Here is a 15,374-nt window from a genome sequence, read left to right as displayed (position 1 = left end):
GCACATAGTGGAGACCATTAAATAATTGTTCAATATACAAATATAATATTTACTGAACAAGGAGCATTTCTCATTTGTCTTTTACAGATGTGTGTTTTCGCATGTACATTTTCACTGGAATGATGTCAGGTGAAGTGGCAGGGGTAATAAAGAGAAAAAACTAAGGTTAGGAGAGAGAAGAAAGGAAAAAATGACAGGAAAAAAATGAATGAAAGAGAAGAGGGATAGAAATATTGAAGAAATAGTAACGGAAGAAAGAGAGGGCAAGAAGGGGCTTGTAGTGGGTTGAACAGTGGGCACGCCAAAAAACAGGTCCACATCTAATCCCTGGAACCTGTGAATGACTCCAGTTCTAGTTTTCTAGAGTTGCCAGAACAAAGTACCACAAACTGGGTGCCGTGAAACAACAGAAATATATTCTCCCACAGTTCAAGCCAGAATTCAGGAATCAAGATGTCAGCAGGGGTTGTTCTTTCTGGGGGCTTTGATGGAAAAATCTGTTCTGTCTTTCTCCCAGATTCTGGTGGTTGTTTCCAAGGCATAATCCTTGGCATTCTCGGCTTATGGACACATCACTCTAGTCTTCTGCTTCCGTCTTCATATAACTTTCTCCTCCTTGTGTCTCTTTTGTGTATTACCTCATGTCCTCCTTAGAAGGACACCAGTCACTGGATTTGGGACCCATCTTAACCCAGTATGACCTCAACTAATTACATCTCCAAGACTTAATTTCAAATAAGATTACATTCGGAGGTTCCAGCTGCACATAAATATTTGGGGGATCTATTCAATGGAGTACAGTCACCTAATTTGGAAAGAGGATATTTGCAGGTGTAACTAAGTTAAGGATCTTAAAATGAGATCATTCTGGATTATATGGGTGGGCCCTAAATTTGATGGCAAATACCTTTATAAGAGACACAGAGAGGAGAAAACATAGACATAGAAGAGAGGAGGCAATGTGAAGACAGATGCAGAGACTGGAGTGATGTCGCCACTAGCCAGACACACAGTGGAGAAGATGATGTGAAGATGAGGGGCAGAGATTGGAGTGATATGGCCATAAGGCAAGGAAGCCAAGTTATGCCAACAATCACCAGAAGCTGGAAGAGGCAAGGAAGAATTCTCTCTTTAGAGCCTGCAGAGGAAATATGGCCTTGCCAACACTTAGACTTTGGACATTTGGTTTCCAGAGATATGAGAAAATGTATTTGTTATTTTAAGGCAACCAGTTTTAGATATTTGTTAGGGTAGCCATGGGAAACTCATATAGGTCTTACAGTCACAGAACAGAAATTGCAGCACACCGTATTTTCCTTTAAGTACCATTAAAAACAAACAAAAATCCTTCCCATGAGTTAGATTTTGCTTAAATAGATCAAAGAGCTTTTAGTAAATAGGAATTTGCAAGCAGCCATAAAATTAAACCAGCGCAATTCTCTGTAAGCATAACATTTAATGATTTTTTTTAAAAAACATAAGAACATACCTTCAATGACTGCAAATAATTGTGTTCTAAACTATCTTTCATCTCCACTTATCTGGTGACTGCCTGAAAATTAACATCAGATTTCATCACTGCTCATGTGCTTTTTCTGTTTTCAGGTTAAGTTGTTTAATGTCACCTGTGTCTTCCTATTAAGTTCTTTTTATCTTGAGTTTCACTTTTTGCTATTCTGCCTGATTTATAATTTGATGACACTCCATACTGTGTAACCTACAACTGGTAGCATAACTGCACAAACTGGCTTAAGTTTTGGGAAAACAAGTCATGTCATCAAGATAAAGCTAGTAAGTAGAAGACACTTCCAAATGAGTCTCTTTCAATCTTCGAATAAATTCAGATTTAAAGGCTGGAATCACTGAACAATCCTAGAAGGCTTACAAACCTGAGGTTCCACAGTTAGATACCACACTACTTCAAAATGTCAGATAGTATTTTATTTGTTCACTTATTTCGGTGCAGACTGGGGAGAAGCTGAAGTCCATTCATGAAATGATCAACGTCACTGGCACTGAGGTGCCAGAAAACACCTCAAGGGAGAAACTGGGGGACGCAAAGACTCCAGCACGAGGGCCAAAGATAGGCGGGAGCTCCCCTCTATTCGGTTCCTGTTTTCTTTCTTTCTTTTTTTTTTTTTTTTTTTTGCTTTGAGGCCCCTGGCCCCCTTCCCACAGTTGTCCAACTGCTTGGATGGGCAAGTGTTGAGGGTCAATCAAGAGAGTGCACTCAGGCACCCTCCAGACTCCTTTGCTCCCACACCATCCTGCCCATCCTTAGCTTCGCTGTGGAAGGAGTTTGCGCTCTCACGACTGCCCCCAAAGGAAGACCTGGTCCCCAGCTCCCGGGAGGGGACTGAACGCGTGCAGAGCCCCCCACTCCCAGGGGCCTGCGTGGGCTCGGCGACTCGGAGTCGAGCGTCCAACACGCAACGGACCTGGCTGGTCCCGTCCGCCCTCCCGGGATGAGGAGGATGCAGGAAGGCAGGGGTCTTGTGGACTTGGGCGTTGGCTCAACGCGCAATTTTCAACCCACCCTCGGGGTTAAAACTCCCCGAGAGAAGCAACCGTTTCCCGCGCGGACCTCGGAGCGACTCTAACTCCCGGGGCTCCCGCGGAGAACCTGGAGACCGAGAGTGGCCTCTCCTTCCCCTGGCGCACACGTCAACGCCGGCGTCGGGGAAGCGTCGTAATGCCCCGAAGAAGCACGCACCAAAAAGAAACCCCCCCTGCACTCCGCCGCCGCTGCTGTCAGCCGAGAAATCCCTGCGCAGAGTGCATGCTAGCCTTTCCCGCAAGTTCATGGCGAAGCAAAAGAAAGCTTCTCCATAGATGTGCTCCAGGGACGCGGCCATCTGCGCCTAAAGGTTTAGTCGGAGCGGGACCCTTGATAAGGCTGGGTGGCTGTGAAGCCTAACGTCGCTCCGAGAAGCAGTCATTCCTAAGGTTCCGCAGGTCCTGGCGGTGGCGAGTCTGTCAGTCCTAGCCGGCAGCCAGTTTCCCTTATCTGATCGCCTAGCGTTGGCCGACCTGGCCCAAGTGTCCGCTTCAGAGCGTTTGTGCTTGGGAGCCGCGGCCAGAGGTGCCGCGGTAATGTGCGCGTCTATTGTGAGGCGCGTGGTAGTGATGGCGGCGCTCTGTGAGACTTTCCTGTCACTGGATACTACTACTCCCAGCCCTCCTCAAAGCCGCCGGAGCAACCCCCTGGTCTTTAGTTTACAAGTGGCAATTTGACTTGCTCTGCTGCATGTCTGGAGGGACCGCGGAAAGTGTGGAGACGCCCCGGGGATTAAGCGATCTCAGCTTAAAAAGAAAAAAAGCCAAACAAATAAACAAAACCCACCCACCCTAACAAACATGAGGCTGCTGGAGAGAATGAGGAAAGAATGGTTCATGATTGGAATAGTGTTGGCGATCGCCGGAGCTAAACTGGAGCCATCCATAGGGGTGAATGGGGGTAAGTGCTGCACCTCCGAACGCTCCATCGGGATTCCCACTTCAAAACTAATTTTCGAGTCTCGGAAAGGAGGGGAGACCGTAGTCGGGAAGTGGCTGCTTCTCTCAAGAGCAATGACCAGCTCTGGGTGTCCTTTGGCCCTTTTGCTGATGTTTTAATTTACCAACCCCAGAGACTGTAATTAGGAATAGGGCAAAAGAATTTAAACGCAGGTTACCTTTTCCACGAGCTATCAGTGAGTATCCTTAGTGTTAAGGAGTGAGCTTACTGAGAATGAAACTTACTCCTCCTGCCTTCCAAGTAGCATCCTGTCCTGAGGGACGCTAGGTTGCCAGGAGTTCCTTATCTATCTTGGAGTGGCCACCATTACCTTGTCTGTTTCCGGATCCCACCCCTTCCCCGCCCCCACGTTTAAAAAAGGGGGTGGGGGAAGGAAAAGAAAAAGGGATACCCCTTCATCCTCCAACTCAGATTTTGTGGCCCACATGTTGCAGAGTGATGATTTGCTGCAGTTGCCGCCGCTTCAGAAACTCCCAAGCCTACTGACACGTTGCACTTTTTCATTACAGGACAGTACTTCCGTGTGCTGCCCGGACTCCGTTGTTAGTACTCAACAGATACAGCCTGTGTTAGGTAGTGTGTATTTTGGCAGGGAAATGTAGGCAGGCTAAAATCATACCCAGATTTCTGAATCGTGGGAGCCTTGTAATGTGGGGGGTGGGCATTGGTGGAAACGGCTGGAAATATCATTAGTCTTTTATTCTCCTCCCTCTTTCCACCCTTAGACAATCATGCCCTACTTTTAATAAATATTAATTGAATTTCCTCAATTCATTTTCTTTTTGACCTTGTCGGTTTCCACCTTTATTGACAGGTTTAATAGGTCAGTCGTACAACATACTTCCTAATCTTTTAGGAAGTGTTCAGGAGGCTATTTGAAGTTACATGTACCTCTTTGTTAAAACATGTTGGAAGTGAATGAAATGATCTCTCATTAGAACAGTGGTTCCTTCTACCCTCTACCCTCAATTCCTCCATTTAGAAGTAGCTTCAGGGAATATTTTAAAAAGAATTACTTGAACAAAGATTATGAGGATTAAAACTTTTTATTTATTTTATGTTTTTTCCTTCTGTGTTCAATTTAGTACAAGATGTGTAGAATATGTAACTGAGAATGAGGCTGATATTCATCATGGTTTCTCCTTCTGAAGATATTTGACCTGGCTTCTCTGTGAATGCTGGTATTTCAAGTTCTGCCAAATGAGTACCCTCTGTCCCTGGGACTAGCGGATAGGCAGAATTAAAGTTAGAGTGTCTTTGTGGTGATCTGGAATGTACACTTAACTAGCTTCAGTAGCACACTTTCTAGCTTATGGTCTTAGGTCTCTTATTTGCTCATAAGGTGTAAGTACAGATGATGTATTATCTTTATGTTTAAATCTGCAGGGGCTAGCTTTGGTAAAATACCTTTTATTTTACATTCCCAGGATGCTGTGGGAAGAAGGATTCTTGAAGCCTGAATCATTTTACTAGGGCTTCTTCAAAATGAAATGTGTAAGATGGATTCTGTAATCTTATTTGTTCCTTCTGACTCTGCTTCTCGAAGTTTTGCTATATTATCCTATCTTAGAAATATTGCTTCCGATTTTTATCCGTACTTATGCCATTAATCCAGGATAATTCGCTTCTTTGTTTAATTATAAGAGTAGAATGTTAAGAGCTGAAAGGGACCTTTAAGTATTTTAAGCCAACAAGCTGCTTTTCCAGTTGAAGATATTGAGACCTGAAGTCAGGTGACTCATCCTTGGTTAGTTGACTAGATCAAGGAAGAGGCACTGGACACCAGGGCTCTCCCTTTTTTTCATACTAGTTGCAAAACCCATACAAATATTCTTGGCAAAAAATAATTTGCAATGAATATTCAAAAGAAGGGCTCTATGCAATAAAGACTTTTTCAATGCTTCAATTTTAGCCCAAAAGAGCAGAGCAGAATCAGCTAATATTAAATAACAATGTACTCATGTGATTTGATAACTGTCCATGTGTAAAAGTTACTTTTTCCAAAAAATTAGAACAAATGATTGCTTAGAATTTCTTATATAGGCTGTCGGGCTAAATTCTTGATAATTCCGTTGAGCTTTTAATTGACCTTCCTACCTGTGAAAACTCTTAAGTAAAAATCAACCTCCAAATAGTACCAAATAACACTTTCATTTCACAAGTTAAAACAACAAAAATCTAGGAATAATGAGAGGAATGGTTGCTGAAAATGATTCTGTTAAATCTTGCTCTTTAGAATGGTCAAAAGCACCTCTTTTTTTTTTTTTTTAAGATTTTATTTATTTGAGAGAGAGAGAACAAGAGAGAGCGTGAGCTAGGGGAGAGGCAGGTGGAGAGAGCAGGGAGCCCCATTTGATTCAGAACTTGATCCCAGGACATGACCTGAGCTGAAGGCAGACACTTAACTGACTGAGCCACCCAGGTACCCCCAAAGCACCTCTTTGTACTTGTAATTTTTATTTTTTTATTTCTATTTTTTTTCTTGTAATTTTTAGTCATGGGTTCCATTTAAGAGCTCTGTACTTGGGAACTGTGATTTTTAGTGCATTTACATTGACTGAACAATTTTCAATAGAACAGTTTCCTAGACTCTTTTAAATAGGAAAAGTTTTGGTAGTCTTAAATTTGTTAAGATGTTCACTTCATCTTTATCTGGATCAATACCTCAATGACTACACTCTTCATACTAAAGTGATTTAATTGCAAGACTGCTGCACTTAGAAGTATCATACCTATGATCTGACCTCCCTTTAAAAACAGTCTGTCTGCCAGTAGGTGAGTTATATATCACAGGAAATTTAGAGGTAATGGAAACCTGAAAATTAGAGAAGTTGAATGACTTTCCAAATGGGAAAAAGCATAACATGTACTAGCCTAGATAATTTAATTCTTAGTTCATTGTCCTTTTTACTCAGGTACGTTTCATTTTTAAATATGTAGAAGACATTGAAAATAGAGAGCCAGAGTAAATGTAAATGTGTAGATTCTAAAGTGTTGATAATCTGTACCAGTTCCAGTGCAACCCAGGGAAGCCCTGAGCTATGCACGCCTTAGAGTTTACCAGAGTCTTAACACTGTGCTAATCATTCTCAGGAAGAGAAAGGTTTCCTTCTTTGGAAGTACCGAGTAAGTTTCTCATTTCTACCGGCATCTTAATTTAGATTACTGACATTAATAAGACATAAATCCTAAAAGCAAACTGCTTTGTTTTTCCTTTAAAAAACATAAGCAGAAACATACTAAAGCTTAAGTGTGTTAGCATTAGTATCTTAGATTAGGTTTAGAAGTGAAATTTATTTGGTGATGAGTAGGTTTTATGAAATGGTAATAGTTCATTGCATTCTTAAGCATTCCAAATCATTTTCATTTATTTCCCTCATTAAAAAGCATGGATTTGGGGAGCCCAAGAATTACCTCATTTTTTTTCTGGCTGATTTTTCTTCTGATTTTGCTACCCTATTCCATTTTCACTGAGAAACATTTTTTTTTTCTTTTGTTTAAAGGAAAAGCTAAAACTTTTATTTCTACTTTGAACTTTATAGCCATTTTAAGATTCAGGTCTTATTCAGATCTATTTTGGTGATATGGAGGATATAATTATTATCTTAGACATAGGCCAAATCTCATTTTTATTTGTTGTCTCAACTCTTGCCTCTGGGCAAATATTTACCAAGTGTTTATTTTTGCCCTGTGTGACTTCTAGGTCCCCATTCCCAACTTGAGCAATCTATTAGCATTTCAGTTGATCACATCTCAAAGGGGCTTTAGGTTTCTCAAAATCAGAATTAATTCCTTCTTCCCCCCATCTTTTTTTTTTTTTTTTTAAGAGGGAGAGAGAGGTGGGGGAGGGGCAGGGGAAGCGGGAGAGAGAGATCTTAAGCAGGTTCCATGCCCAGCACAAAGCGCAGTGCAGGGCTGGATCTCATGACCCTGAGATCATGCCTTCAGCCGAAATCAAGAGTTGAACGCTTAATCGATAGAGCTTCCCAAGCTTTTGCAAGGTACATTGTAGGAAGCCATGGAATATCCTCACCATGTTCTTCCATGGATTACAGTTGTTTAGATGTGCATCTGATACAAAAGACAGTATACCCCGTCTCTAGAATTTAAAACATTAAAAGCCAGGAATCATTCCACTGAATTATGCTTATCAGTTCATAGTTATGTGCATTTATGTGTGTGTGTGTGTAGCAAAAAGAATTAGCTTTTTTTTTTTTTTTTAAGATTTTATTTTATTTACTTGTCAGAGAGAGAGAGAGAGCGCGCACAAGCAGGAGGAACAGCAAGCAGAGGGAGAAGCAGACTCCCTGCTGAGCAAGGAGCCAGATGGGGACTCAATCCCACAACCCCGGGATCATGACCTGAGCTGAAAGCAACTGCTTAACCAACTGAGCCTCCCAGGTGTCCCACAAGTTAGCTTCTTAAAAAAATGTAGTTTTTGGCCAACTAAGGTAGATGCTTTAGCTGCCCCAAGGAAACATGCAGTCTAAGTAAACCATGTCCTTGCTGTGGAGGTACGTCTTTGGACACGTCCCCTGCTCTCCCTTGTGACCACATTGCTAATTTTAACTCATCCTATATAGAAATTCTGGGACATCACTGTGGGCAGAGGTGTAGTTGACAAGAATAGGTCTCATAAAAAGCAAGGGATTGGAGGAAAAGAAAAATGAGTACAAACAAACAAAGTATTTAAAATTCCTGGAAGGCATTTACTTCCAAAACAAGTCAGATTCCTTGACTTAAAAATCTGTTCCTGAGTCAGCTTCCTCAGTTGTAGAGAAAATATTTCTAAATGTGAGCTGCAGAGACAGATTCACTCACAAGTATAAAGAAACGCACCCCTTTTCAAGTTTTGGAACACTTTTACTGCCTTGAAACGTGATGCCTTTTGCACTTGCCTTCCTCCTTTTGCTCCCTTTTCTCAATCTCAGCAGAAGAATTTGTTTAAATGCCAACTATATACAAGAATTTATTGCTATGTTTGAGAAGATTGTTTCTTTTTGTTCATTGATATAGTACAAATGACTAAAATATCAGAGTTGCTTAGTAAGTATTTGCTGACTAAATGCTGATTTTTCCTGAGCTTGGTCTTATTTATTGAGCCATACCTGTGGGTATGGTGGTGGGCTGCAGGGAACAGAGGAGCTGTGATTGTGGTCTTTTGGCATAAGGGGGGTTCTTAGTTTCCTAGTGCTGCCACGCCAGATTCACACAAACTGGGTGGCATAGAACAGCAGAGATTTATTTTCCAGAAATGATTCTGGAGACTGGAATTCTGAAGTCAAGGGCCATGCTCCTATTGAAGACTAGGGATGAATCCTTTCTGGCTTCTGGCTTGTGGTGGTTGCCCGCTGTCCTTGGTGTTTCTTGGCTTATGACACTATAGCTCCAGGCCTTACCTCTTTCTTCCCCTGGCCATCTTCCCTCTGTGTGTGACTCTGTCCAAATTTACCTCTACTTGTAAGAATACGAGTCATTGGATAAGGGTCTGCTGTAATCCAACAAGACCTCATTTTGACTTGGTTACATCAGCAAAGAACCAATTTCCAAATAAGGTCACATTCATAGGTTCTGGGTGGACGTGAGTTTTGGAGGACACCATTCAACTCAGCATGAGAGGGTTGAATAGAATGCCAAATATGAGGTGATCACATTTTAAAATGTTGGCATATACCAGTGTTTCTCAACCTCAGCACTATTGACATTTTGGACATGAGAATTATTTGTTGTTGGGAGGGCTGGCCTGTGCCTTCTAGGTTGTTTAGCAGAACTGATTTCAGTCTACTAGATGCCTCTAACACACCCCACTTGCTGAGTTACGACAACCAAAAAGAGTTTCCAAACATTGCCAAATGTCTGTGGGAGGCAAAATGGCAGCTGCTGGAGAACCACTAGTACATAAGTACAAAATGGCATTTTCTCAGATGACATCTTTTAAAAGAGTGTTGTTCTTTGCTTAACACATTGGGTCTTTAAGACAATTGTATACAGATTATAAAAAGAAGTATCAGGGTTGCCGCTGTGTCCTCATAGAGTTAACACATTTGGGGAGATGCCAACCTGATTCCAGAGAGGATTTTCCAGAGGGCAAAGATCAGGATTGTCTGGTTCACTACAGTGTAGCCAGGGCCTGCACAGTGTAATAATAACTGGAAACCTAACCTATTGTTAGTACTCTATTACTCTGTATGCCTTATCTCATTCGCATAGCAAGTGCTCCTTCACAAAGTAAGTGCTGAATAAATATTTGTAGAAATGAACACCCTTGGGTGGAATTGAATGTGTGCATGAATAGCAGTTTTTATTTCTGGTATCCTAGAAAGAGTAAAGTAATATTTGGTAGAGAGAAGGGAACTTCTTCCACGGATTCTCTCTCTCTCTCTCCTTTTTTTTTGGTTTGGGGAATTTTGATTGTTATATAAACACTGACGCTGTGGCAGATGCAGTTAGGTCCTAATACTAAAGGATGTTGCCTATCTGCTCTCACCCAGGAGAGTGTTCTTCTGGTCTGAGGATCCTGTGCTGAACTGGACAGCCATGGTCCTTCCTTCTGGAAAATCCCCTTCAGAGTTAGACTGCATCACAGCAAATGCTTAACCCTGTCAGAACAGTAGTGCACTAGGGCAACGCTAAGACTTGAAGTACTGTTTGCCCTCCCCCAATGGATTCTTCTTTCATACTAAGTTATCTGCTGGAAATTCTTATCTAACAGTAACTCATTTCTCTCTCTTTAGGACCACTGAGACCAGAAATAACCGTCTCCTACATTGCTGTTGCAACAATATTCTTTAACAGCGGACTATCATTAAAAACAGAGGTACTATCACCTATTGGGCATGTGATAAGCAGGGAGAAAAGTTTAATTTCTGCTTATTATTGTGAAATTTCAGAATCCTTTCGTAAAGATATATGTAACTATGGCTTAAAGGCTTCACTGTAACAAAAAATAACTTGAACTTCAGCAAAGGACTGTGTTTTGAACTTGTATATTATAGAAATTTTGTAGTTGAACAACATGGACCCTGAGGGTGTGGTTATAATGGGCATATTTTTAATACAGCAACTGAACTGAATGAAACATCTACTTTAGGTCTTCCTCAGATAATGGTGGTGACTATGGTGGTGAATGCTATGGCACATTTCAGTTGTTGTTTTTTAGCTGGGTTTCTATAACTTTTGTGGATGAACTTTTGTTGTCAGGACTCATGCTGCTCAAGTGATGATGTTATGCTGTGACTTTTAACTAATTTGTATGTTTTAAAGTATATCCTTTGATGGCTTATCTATTAAATAGTAATAAGTGTTTTAAGAGGGAAATTGGGATTTTTCATACTATGTCACAGTTCATCATGGAGACATGTAGATAATATTATTTATCGATCCAGGTGTCACTGAACATGGGATTCTCCTAGAACTAAAGAAATCAGACATTTTTAATATCCAAGAGAAAAATTAGTAGAATTTATGATTCTCCAACTTATAATAGAAAGGAAAAAAAGGAGAAAAATGCCCGTTTATTTTTGAAGAAAATTCTTAGGGTTTTTGAAGTTCTTATTCTAAGATGCTTATTCTTATGCAGATAAGGAGATCTTACTATGCAAGATTTTTTTTTTTTGTGGAATAGCTTTAAAAGTTGAAATTTTGTTTCAACATCATGTTGCGCTTTACTTATTTTAAGTGTGATTTGAATGAGGACCAAATTTAGTTACCTCCTTCTTTGACCATTCTGTTGTTATCTGGTTGGTATAAATCTTTCTATTGGAGCTATTTTTGTATAGATGGGATCCCTGGGTGGTATCTGATAAATTTGTCTCAAAAATTCTGAATATCCTTACTACTTGTTCTTCTGGAAATAACTGACATGGGATGTAATTTCCTAAATGTGTTAAATCTAGTTTTTGCAAAGTGTATTGACACGAAAGGACTGTGATCAGTTCATAGAGGACACAGATTTTTTTCCGTCAACATCTTCGTTCTATTGGTTCTCAAATATGGGGCCTAGTGATACAGAAAAGTATTTGCTAGTCCCATGGTTCTGGTCTGTTCTTCCTTGGAGGTCTTCCTGCTGGTCGTGGCTAGCGTCCTTTGCGGAGCAGCTGCCTTATCCAAGTCCTCTTCTTGGGACATTGCTCTAACTGTGTCCCCTGGTGGTTGCTTAACGGCTACAGTTGTTACTCATGCCATGAGAAATCTGGCAAGAGGCTTGATTCTCTCACTCCTAGCTTCTTGCTTAATGTGATTCTGTAAGGCAGCCAACTTTTGGATGCAGGAGTTTAAGAAGGAAGAATGTCGCGGCTTATCAGCATTTCTCTAAGGACCAAATTCTTCTGTAAGCACCTAAGAAACCGTCAGAGTCATCCAGCTAATTTGGATCTAATGATGAAATGCCTTAATCCTGTGCTTTATCACGGTATCCAAGTAGCCATCAAAGCCATTTCTTCCATCAGTGGCCCTTTTCAAACTATTCTACATTAAGTCATTTTCAGGATCCATTTAATTTAAGATGTTCTAGATTACATCACTGTATAATGTTAAACCATCTTTAAGCCCCGCTAATTTCCTGGGCAACTGAACAGTTTTAAGTTAGGAGGTAGCAATCTTGTTATTTGTTTTCTAGTTGATAATCTTATGTTTATTTCAGCTGGGACTACTATTTTTGAGCCCTATTAGAATAGTGCATTTTCACACACAGGAGATAGTAAATTATTACTGACTTGAGTTTCTTTGAGAGCATTTAAATTGGTCCCATTCAGCTTTGATTTGTACTGAACATTTCATATAGTATTACCCATACATTGACATAATGGTGTATATTCTAAAATTATTTTGCTAGTTTATTAAAATATAAAGAACTCTGTGTTTAATACTTAATACTAAAAAGATTTAATGCTCTCTTCAGTTTTATGACTATTGATTTCTAGATTTTAAAATATCTGTTGAAATGTTTTCTGAAAATTTGTTGTATTAAAGTCAGATAAGTCACATTTGAAATATATTTTCTGTTTAACTAATTAGGAGCTACAGTTTCAGAGGATTGGTCACTCATCATACCATGGCAGGAACAATCTCATATAAACCTATGAAATCTCATGATACCTATGAAATGCCAGTAGCTACAAGGCACTGTGTTTGGCACTGGATTGGAAACAAAGATGAGCAAAATGCTCAGGGCCTGGAAAGGGTCCTGAGTAGGGGCAGAATATACAGGTCTTTCCTTATTTTCCTAAAAAAAATTATTTTTGAAGTTCTGTTACCTTAGAAGCAAATTTGGCAAATTTTAAACTTTAGGTTCTTCTGCTTATTTCCAGCCCAGAGCTATGAGACTGATTCTCAGGAAGTGAATCAAATAAAGGTCAAAGAAGGGTTAGAAGGGAAATTGGTATGTAATGGGAGTATTTCTACATCTCAGTCAGAAGCCCTGATTTTAAGCAATTCTTGATTCTGTCAATGATAACTCTGGTAATCAGTATTAGGAGTATCTCCTTAAGTTTATTTTAATGCAATTTGACCTGTATTCCATGTGAATAAATAAAATGTCATGTAGAATCAACTTTTCAGTTATTCGTGATGGCATTTATCTGAGTGTGTGGCCCTAAATTCTGCGTGGGTATGTATGGAATAATACTGTTTTGAATGTTATAGTGGCCACTTGCTTTTTCTTTTCCATTGTTACCTTATTTCCATTGTTATCACTGTATACAAATATTTTCCACTGGTACCTTATCTTTGTGGTTGTATGAAGAAGATATGGCTGGGTTTTGTGATAGCCTGTTATTTCTCTGTTGTCAAGAGGCTCCTTATGACCAATATGGTTGGCCTTTGTGATTCATTTTGCTGGATTCTTTATTGTTCCTTTGTTCTGATGCAATGGCAATTGCTTAATTGTCATTTATTGGATCAGCTAGTATTTTTAAACTACATTTTGTTTTTTATAACTTTATCTGATTATAAAAGTGGTATTTCCCCATTGTAGAAAGATTAGAAAGAATGGAAACAACTAGTAGTAACACGTCTGTGATTTTTAGTCCCTTTTTTCCTAAGCATGTTTTACATATAGAATATTTAAAAAAGAAATATTTTAAAAAATTATATATATATGCAATATACACATACGTATACTTGCATATGTATCACATATGTCCACACATATATAATCTTTTTTCCCTTGTAACATTGTATAATTATGATTTTCCATGTAATTTAATATATTAATTTAATTTTTCTTCATGTATATAAAATTTACATTTTGTTTGCTTTTATGAACATAAATCAAAAGGTACAAAGGTATATATGATGAGAAGTCCTTTTTTCTCCCCTCTGTCAGATATCTGGAGATAACCAGAAAGATAGTTTGTACCTTTCCAGAGATACTCTGTGTAAAACATATGTGCGCCCCTTTCAAGCTGTGGTGTTTGTACTGCTTGCCACCCTGTCTTGTTTTACTCAAAAAACCTGTCTTGGAGATTGTTTCATATCAACACATAAAGAACTCCTTGTTTCTTTTTGTATGCTGGAAACATTCCATTTTATGAATGTGTCATGATGTATTTTATTAGTCCTCATTGACAGACATTTAGATAATTTTCAAGGTCTCGCTATTAGAAAAATGCTGCAAAGGATAACCTAAAAATTGTCCTTTTCCCCACATTTGGGAGAAAATGTGAAGGATTAATTCCTCGTAGGAGAACTGCTAAGTCAAATGTTATGTGCAGTGTAAGTTGTGACAGATATTTGAAGTACCTAGAGGAGTGTTGGGTTCTTTGTTGACTGAAGGAATGAATTGCCAGATTGCTGTCCCCAGGTTGTGCCAATTTATACCCTTACTGGTTAAGTAGGAAAGGGACCTTGCGTTACCACATGCTTGTCAACACAGTTTTAACATGGTTTTCACTAACTTGTAACAGTCTTGTTATACCTCAAGTTATTCAATTATTCATTCATTTTTGGACTTTTAACTTGTTTCCTAATTTTTGCTATTGTGATCAATTTTGTACAAAATACTTAGAACCACATTTTATATCCTTAGAATAAGTACCTAGACATAGCACTTTGGGGTCCAAGACTGTGAGTCATATTATAGTCCTTGATACATATTCCCAAGTTACTTTTAAAAAAAGTTATGCTGTTTCATAGTCCTAGTTCAAGGAACTAAGGAATGCAAATTCCTTAGTAACTACATTCTGGCTAATCATTTTGTTATAGTTAAAAAATTAAAATATTAATATTTACTTGGTATTTATCAAATACATCTGAGTATATTTGAGTGGGATTTGGTTTTGAAACTGCTGAGCATTCTTGAAACTGCTGGTGCTCATCTTTTCTCTGGGTGAAACTTTAAGAATTCTAATACAGTGTAAGGATGGCTCCTTTGATCTTAGATCTGATCGGTGGACCTGGTGTGGTTTCTGGTCTGCCCAGGGCTTTGCATTTGTCTGAAGTTAGACCCAGATTGCCAGAAATTCCTTAGGTGTCATTAGAGATGTTTTGTGACCACACTGGCACTGCTGTGTGTTTTCATACAGGGAGATATGTAGTGGGAGCCGATGAGACCGATCCCTGAACGTGGCGAACAGAGTCAGCATTAACCTAGTGTCCGTTAAACTGATGGACTTTTGCTAATGTCTCTGAGGCTCAGGGTTTCTTGAAGGTCTTACTTGAACTAGGGGAGACATTCCAGTGCTTTGCTTATGACCGGTGAATCTCTGGCATCTTTGTGCTTTAATGACTTCTTGCATATTTTATAGGACTTTTTTTTTTAATAGTACTTATTTTTATAGTATTTTTTCTACTTCTTTCTGAATTTGTTTTATTTCAACTGAATAATGCTATAACTCAAAGAAATTTAAATACAAGTGCT

The 15,374-nt window shown here is 39.4% G+C and overlaps 1 protein-coding gene across 3 annotated transcripts in view; it reads left to right on the top strand.

Annotated features, from left to right (window-relative positions):
* Positions 1–2,154: 2,154 nt before the first annotated feature.
* SLC10A7 (solute carrier family 10 member 7) overlaps positions 2,155–15,374 on the top strand; it is a 271,785-nt gene continuing 258,565 nt past the window's right edge. For all 3 annotated transcript variants that reach the window (XM_080796639.1, XM_080796640.1, XM_080796641.1), the window contains exons 1-2: positions 2,155–3,457; positions 10,252–10,334. In XM_080796639.1, the coding sequence (XP_080652765.1) occupies positions 3,358–3,457; positions 10,252–10,334 (183 nt within the window). In that variant the 5' untranslated portion in view covers positions 2,155–3,357. The remainder of the gene's footprint in view (positions 3,458–10,251; positions 10,335–15,374) is intronic.

This window comes from Martes martes (assembly GCF_963455335.1).
Source record: "Martes martes genome assembly, chromosome: 2".
Lineage (NCBI taxonomy): Eukaryota > Metazoa > Chordata > Mammalia > Carnivora > Mustelidae > Martes > Martes martes.
Note: the sequence above shows the minus strand (reverse complement) of the source record. Positions and strands in the feature narration are given on the sequence as shown.